Source organism: Lissotriton helveticus, chromosome 11 (assembly GCF_964261635.1).
Source record: "Lissotriton helveticus chromosome 11, aLisHel1.1, whole genome shotgun sequence".
NCBI lineage: Eukaryota > Metazoa > Chordata > Amphibia > Caudata > Salamandridae > Lissotriton > Lissotriton helveticus.
In genome coordinates this window covers 89,460,839-89,469,120 of record NC_136072.1, presented here as the reverse complement: position 1 = coordinate 89,469,120, position 8,282 = coordinate 89,460,839, and the positions used below count along the sequence as shown (strand labels likewise).

The 8,282-nt window shown below is 39.3% G+C and overlaps 1 protein-coding gene across 1 annotated transcript; it reads right to left on the bottom strand.

Annotated features, from left to right (window-relative positions):
* Positions 1-4,527: 4,527 nt before the first annotated feature.
* LOC144790733 (taste receptor type 2 member 9-like) lies at positions 4,528-5,424 on the bottom strand. Its single transcript, XM_078665445.1, has one exon. It carries the CDS (start codon positions 5,422-5,424, stop codon positions 4,528-4,530), a length of 897 nt encoding a protein of 298 aa, XP_078521571.1.
* Positions 5,425-8,282: the final 2,858 nt, after the last annotated feature.

Sequence of the window (8,282 nt, the reverse complement as noted above, 5' to 3'; positions counted from 1 at the left end):
ATGTTTATTTTAAATGGATCTGGGTGAATAATATGCTTAGTTGATTAGTGAAATAATATGAGCAGAGACACACACACTGCTTGCAGAGACAGATATGGTAGATTACATGTAACATCCTGGTCATGTGCCTAAGATCACACTGATGGGTGAATCAAGCTTCAGTCACAGTGTGATTTTAGGCACATGACCAGGATGTTACATGTAATGAGAAATGAATGTTATGTCTTTCTTATATATAGGTGGCCTGTTTTTGCCAGTAGAGACAGTGAAATAATATTATATTATTTCACTGTCTCATGTAATTTACCATGTCTTTAAAAAACATGTACTTCCATATTTTTAAAGACATCAACTAAGCATGTTATTCACCCAGATCCATTTAAAATCAATCTTGACTCACAGAGTGATCTTAGGCACATAAGACAGATGTCATGAGACACACACAAGGACAGAAATGACACACAGAAAAAGAGAGATTATGCACGTGCAAAGTGACATGAGACACAGGCACAGAGTACCTTTTAACCTAAAAGAGACAAACTGTTAGAAGGCACTGGTGACATTATTGAAAAATGTGAAAATGTAATTCCTTATTTCACACAGAAACTCAGTGTGATCTTTGACAAAAATGTAAAAGCATACCTTTTTACCAGAAAACATTTTCTATAGTAAATTGTTTTTCAGACAAAGCACAGCCCATTTCAATGACCACTACAAAGCAAAGCAGAACCCTAACTCATTTCCAAAATACATTTTCAATATGCACCATACAATTTTTAAACAGCATTACAAAAATCATGACACACAATGCAAGAATAAATAAGCACAATATGCTTCCTAATCTTCCCTATACTGCATACAGCAGTGTATCTTCATTAAATGAATCATATATCAGATAACACACAGGCACAGAGTAAAATGAGACACAAGCAAAGAATACTCTTTAAGCTAATTGAGGCAAACTGTTACAAGGCACAGGTGACATTATTGAAAAATGTGAAAATGTTTTCTCCTATTTCAAACAGAAACTCAGTGTGATCCTTCACCAAAATGTAAAAAGCAGACTTTTTCCCAGAAAATATTTTCCATACTAAATTGTTTTTGACACAAAGCACAACTCATTTAAATGACCACTACAGAAACAAAGCAGAAACCTAACTCATTTTCAAAATACATTTCCAATATGCACCATTCTATTTTTAAACAACATTACAAAAAAAATGACACAAAATGCAAGAATAAAGAAGCACAATATGCTTCTTAATCTTCCCCATAGTGCATACAGCACTCTATCTTTATTAAAAGAATCATTGCTCACCTTTAAAAATGCTTTGAAAGATGTAGAACAGTGTCAGTCACACTCAACAGATTTTCTTAAGCAGAATCTCTGAATATTGCTTCTTTCACTGGAGCCTCAGAATAATGGCACAGATTCTTTCTCATTTCAGACCTATTTTCTTGTACATAACCAATCAAAATTCTTCCCACACAAATTCAAAACCAAACTGCACATTTTAATTGGTTGTACATTTGAACACTTTGAAACTCACATAATATTCACCCATCCCCCAGTGCTCATTCACCCTGTTACCATGGTAACTCCCTCCTAACCCAGCACACAATTGAGAAGTTCATCATACTATGTTGCAAAAGAATCCAGCAAGGGTGTTTGACCTCTCAATGTACTAGCTAATCAAGTGCAGTGTTTCTTTAAATGACTTTTTCTCAACCATTGGAATGACTTCTTAAAAAAAAAAGTATGCACCCTAATTATCAGTGGTGAATTTTAAGAAAGCACCAATCATTTCTTGTTTTTCAAGTGCACTGAATCTCAACCACTTTTTTCATAATGAAACTGCCATTTCATTTCCACAACTCATCTGAATACAAGCACATCTACCTTCAAGATGCCAAAAGTCTGGTTTGTGGGTTATAGCTATGTCTTCTGGAGTGAAAAATTTGCAAGCAACAGAGGTATTTACAACCTTGATTTACCAAATGTGGACATTGTGGGGGTTGGACAGAGAGGATTAAGAAGTCACCAATTGATACCATTGATAAAATCCTTTATGCATCTTCCACACCCTGACCTCATAATTGTGCACTGTGGTGGAAATGACCTAGGCACTTTGACTGGGGTAGGTCTGGAAATACTTTTAAAGGACATCTTTGGGCAATTGATGTCACTTTTTCCAAAAACTGCCTTGGTATTTTCTAATATATGCCAAAGGCAAAAATTGAACTGGTCCAACCAATTTTGTCCACAGATTGAGAAAGCAAGGAAACATGTAAATAAAACTGTTTCTGCTTTCCTCAGAGACTATGGTATGGGTTCCATTTACCACAACAACTTGCGTTACAACATGCAAGGCATCTATAGGAGAGATGGTGTACACTTTACAGATGAGGGGAATAGAGTCTTCCTCTTGAATTTGAGACTCTGCATTGGTACCTACTTGTAGGTACAAAAAACACCCACATTCCACAACAGCTCTTTTCAGAGCTACCCTACCTCTAAGCACTCTAAATTATTTTTTTACTCTATTTTTTCTACACTGTTTTTCCCCGTGGTGCGCTCAGGGTGCGTGTACCGGAGAGCGCACCTGGGAACGCACCCAGCGCTTACCCTGCGAAAATTTTAAAAAAATGTATATATTTTTTTTGCCCTTCAGAGTCCTTCTAGGCCCCCCTCAAAAAACCTAGGGGGTCAGGGGGTGTCTACCCTGCCCCCTTTTAATCATTTCCCCCTTTTTTTTTCACCTCTTGTGTCTCGATTCTACCTAGACACAAGATGGCGGACTCTCCGGACTGTTTAGAATGTTGACAGACATCCGACAGCCAATCAGCTTTCCGCTCGCGCACTCCTGTAGCGCGCCGGGTGCGCTCCCTGGTACGCGTGGTCCCAGTGATTGCTCGGAGCGCGCCTATAGATATATATGTGTTTTTGAAGTTAATTTAAAAAAAAAAAACACTGGAGCAATTTTCACCAAATATAGCAAAGGCACATCTGCGTACCAGTCCCAACAATTTTGCAAAGTTTGGCGTAATTCCGTTCAGCGGTTCGGTCTGTAGACGTGTCAGAACGTCCTATGGAAATTAACATGGGGAAAACACGTTTTGGGACCCCCCTTTTTTCTCAGCCCCCACTTCACGAATCCCCCCAAAACTTTCAGGAAAGGAGCGGAGAGGAGCTGGCCAAAATTTGGGAAAATTACATGCAAATTCCTCAACCGGCGCCAGAGTTATTCCCAATAGAATGTTGCGGATTTCCTATGGTAGCTAGATCCTAACTATAACTACCTACTGGCGACCGCCAGTAGGTAATATATATATATATATACAAACACACACATATATATATTTTTTATAAAAAACCCTTGAGTCTCCTTTAAAATCTGTCCACATATCTCTGTTAAAATGGATGCTACATGAATTAACAGTCCTGTCCACCTCTTTACCTTCTGGGAGCATGCACTGGTTTGTATCTGCTAGAGTTTGAATTGATATTGGTAAGTATCATAACAATAAATAGGGATTTGAGAATGTTGGCCTTATTTACACCACACTGGATGTATACTGAACGGATGCACTGGAACAGAGAACAGTTTCTCGCCCTTTTTTAAGTTATTGGACTAGTCAAAGTGCAGACACTTCTTCAGGAAATTCTCAGTTACTGCATGAGCTGCAGGCAGCATATCTCAGAAACTGTGCAGTTGTTGTCTCTCTCTCTCTCTGAGTGGTGCTCTTCAGAGATCAAGCTCTATATTGGAGAATTTCTAACTTAAATGAGCTTTAGAAGGTGTAATACCTGAAAAACAAGCATGTGTCTCTGCCTCAGGTCAGTGTATTTATGATAGGGCCCCATATCTCCAATTTAGAGGTCATGTCATAAGGATTTTCACTGGCTGAGAGCAGAACTGAGCACCTTAATTTATGTGATCAGAATTTCTGAGGTGTGTATATTTACCTCAGAATTCCTCTGATTTAGTGCATGAGCTCCAGAAAGCAAAGCTCATAAGCAGAGAAAGGCAAACATTGATCACTGTTTTCTAGTTGTGCTGTCTGCAGCTCATACACTCACCCACAGAAATTGAGGATAAATGTGTGAGTTTTAAAAAGAGCCAGCATGTAAAAACAGTCACAGAGCTGAGCACGTCCATGAAAATGTTTATATTTCAAAAAGGAAAATAAAAAAAGTCAAATACTAACAATGCAATATTAGTCCAGAAACTATGAAAAAACTACATTTTGCAGCTGAATATTACAAAAACGACATTTGTCCTTAATAAATGAGAAACGATCCACACAATACTTTTTCTCTACATCTCTATTTATGATTCAAAATGCCATTAAATATCACATTCAAGAATGAAGCATAATGAAATGTTTGTTTTCCAGTTGAAAGTGACTGGAAGGAGAAAGATACATGAGTCCTCAACTAGCCGCCTTAAAAAAAGTGAAGTACCTAATTTTTGTTTTGTGTGTAGACCTTTACTACAGAACATAAGGTTTCATCAGATGGGCTCATCACCTCCTCCAAAGTTTGAAGAACTTCCAAAGTCCTTGCCTTAGTCTTGTGTTCCCCACAAGCAGGATAGTGGATATTTCAGCTGGAGCACAGTAACGTGAGATGTCAGCAATTAAATCAAACCAATGACCAGTGGAATGTAGTAAATAACACTGTGCCAGCAGGAAAACTATGAAGACACAAAGGAGGGACCCCACTATCTGGACAGCACCAAAATGAGCCTGCAGTCGGGGTTGGCTGAATCCTGATGCGTTGTCTTTCATGCGCCTGGTGTGTCTGAAGAGCGACGTAAGAATGAGTGTGATGGAAGCAATGTCAATCAGAACAGGTAAGCAAAAGCCCAAAACAATTACAACAGACAAGTACCAACTCTTGTTCAAGAGAGTGACAGTAACGTTAGTGGTGATGTTAGTTGTCAGGATCTCAGAGGATCTTTCGTCATATTCACAGTACATGGGGATACTTAGCATAAATGACCCAGCCACAGACCCTGCAAGAAACCATGGCACCACCTTAGTGATCCTCGCCTTCAACTTGAAGAAGAGTCTGTGGTTGAGGTCCACAATCTTCACACAGTAGAAGACACAAAGGCATGAAGTGTTCCAGAAACTGCAACTGAACATCCATATTTGAAGGCCCTCTAGAACAGGCAATGGATAATTCAGTTTAAATAAAACCTGGCTTTTCATTGTAACATAAGCATGTCCAATCAAGGTAAACTGGTAACAAGTGCAGGAGATCCCCAGGATGAGCATGATGAAATCACATGTGTTCAGTCTTCTGCTTCTAACCCAGTCCAAGAGATTGAAAGCCACCATGAATCCACTGGTGAGTATTCCAACTGCACCTGATATGAATGCTCCAATATAATAAGCTATGGTAGATGCCAGGTCCATTTTCTGACTTTGGTCTTCTAGGGCCACTTCCAAACTTGTCAGCTGTCAAGCCCCTCTCACCAAATGTTGTGTCAGTGAGGTCAGTACAGATACATTTTCCAGACTCTGAAAAAGCTGCAGCTTTTGCAGGTGCCTGTTACTTTGAACGGATGCAAATCTGGCTGGTTTTATTTTACCTTCCTCATTTCGATATTCAAAGTATGCGGGGCTCATCCTTAAACATGCCATTTTATGGCCCATCCTGACATACGCTGGGACAGACTATTCTCATTTAACTCAGAATAGTTCATTATTTTCAAAGTGTAAAGGCCAGATTTAATTCTTGGTGGTAAGGATACTCAGTTGCAACAGCATTGGAATGTACTTACTGCCAAGAATGTGATACGCTCGCTGAATTTAAATGCGGGTGGACCATCTTGGAGACTACTCCATCTCTGCCATGATTAATCCCCTCCGATGAGGTCAAAACTCAAGTTAAGTGAGACAAAAATCTAACTTTACTACCAAAACGTAAATGCCCTTTGTGTATAACTTTCATCTCAACTTACCTTTGTGAATCGGGCCCCTAATGTTCTTTGGATCTTCTTATTTAAATCTGGCATGATTATTATATGGGCAATAGGCATCAGAATAATTGTTTTACATTGAATTGAGTTTGCTTAACCCCTTGTATCTGTATGTAAAACCAACCTTATAAATACTGAGAGTGGTTATAATATTGTCTCCTACAATGACATGAATTTCTTTCAATTAATAGCAAAATGCTTTGTAATGCTGAATCTATCACTAACAGATCAACACTATTTGCATATTTCCCCCTACTTTGTGCTCAGTTTTGTGATGAGAGTTTGTTTTGCTCAATAGAAATGGAGTATTCTGCCATGGTGATAATGACGGTTTTTATTGCCATCTACCGTCAGGTTTTACTTGGCGGTGACAGACAGTGAAAACTGACCATGTGTTCGCCAAGTCCAAATTGGGAGGGTGGACACATGGCCACTCTTCTGACGTCCCTTACTCCATCAGGCCATCTGAGGTTTATGTCAGGGCTTGAGACAGATTAGTCTCTACCGGGAAACATCCATTACGATGCAGTCATTACATCGCACTGCTTTTACAACACAAATGTTGCAATGCAACTGACTTTACATAGCATGCAATTACAACGCATGCCATTACAACGCATGTCACTATAATACATACCATTACAACGCATACCATTTCAGCGCATGCCATTACAAAGCATTATAAGGTAAGTTGTGGAGATTTTTTTGTTTTAGGGTGGGTATGGGTTTTGGGGGAGATGGGAATAGTAATTCTTACCCCTACACTATGCAACACCTTTCCGACTGTTGCACTCACTGGAGTGGGAATAGTAATGTTTACCCCTACTCTATCCAACACTTACCCTACAGTTGCATTCACTGGAGTGGGAATAGTGATTTTACCCGTAGACTATCCAACACTTACCCTACTATTACTCTATAAGTATTATGCTTTGTAATGGTATGGGTTGTAAAGGTATGTGTTCTAATGGAATGCGATGTAATGGTAGTTGCAATGTAAAAACCGTGTTGTAAAAGCATGCGTTGTAATTGGTTGTGTTGTTACGCCATATAGTTGTCTCTACCTTCCACATAATGTTGGCCCACCCAAATGTAAACATGGACATTCAGTTTGGTGGAGACAGTACTCTGTTGCCATTGCAAACTTGTGCACAGGAGTAATCCACACTCTGAGTGAGCTCGCGTTGGTTGAGAACACCTTTTGTGTGTTTGTTTGCTGTAATGCAATGTCTCTTTTTTGCATTTTCACCCCCACATTTTTAGATTGAGGCTGCTCTTACATTACCATCCTACACCAAGACTTACTGCTCCCAGCCATAGCTAACCAGGGTTGATCTAAGGTTAAGTAAACAAGACTGCCTAGACGCAGTATGGTATATGCAAGTGTACTCCATGACAAGGCCCCACAGCCATATCATATAGTACACCCAAATCCTCACAATAGTACGACAAGGGTGCTATTCCATATTGACCTTAGACTGATTAGCATTTGTATTGTTAGGTAAAGCAGACAAGAGTTGTAGTATTTTCCATATTTTTGTTCATGCAAAGTTGATTGGAGTGAAGTTAGAGTCATTGTGTTCTTTTGCGGGTTACATCCTTAAGTGTCACACTCAGGTTGGTTGTTCAGCTTGTGTGCCACTCTGAGTTTAGTCCTTACGTCAATGGGTGTCGCACTGTTATTGGTTGGGTTGGGTTTGGAATCATGTTATTGTGTTGCTGAGTATTGCTTTGTGATTTGGGATTCACAAGTTCTATTTTATTTTGCATAAGAAATGAAAATGAAGTTCTTGAAGAAAATAAGAGCTATGTTGAGGAATATCGTGACTGTACCTGTCTGTGAGTGTGAGGAAGCTCCTCTAGAGGGTACACTTGCACAATATAGGACCACTACTGTTGGATTACACACTGGTGTTTGGATCAAACAATGGTATAAATTTATATTTAAAGATGGGTGCTTCCAATTTCTTGCGCATGGCACATTCAATGTGAGAAAAATGTAGATTATGAGAGGAGTGTCTTATAACATTAACCCTCAACCAAAGCCTGTACAATTTGAGGCATTGCATGCATGGGAACATGCTGCACATGAGAAGGAGTAGTAGTAATATAAAATCCAGAAAAGAAATAAAGTCCCTAGTTGGATTGAGTTAAGATGGAATAAGAAACATCAGGGGTGGAGAGAGAATGTGACGGAGGACATTACTATGTATCCTGTGATAGTTAAGGAAGTGGCAAAAGTCAAGAAGTCACACGATGGATGTGGGGATGACAAATGAGAGTCAGAGGTTG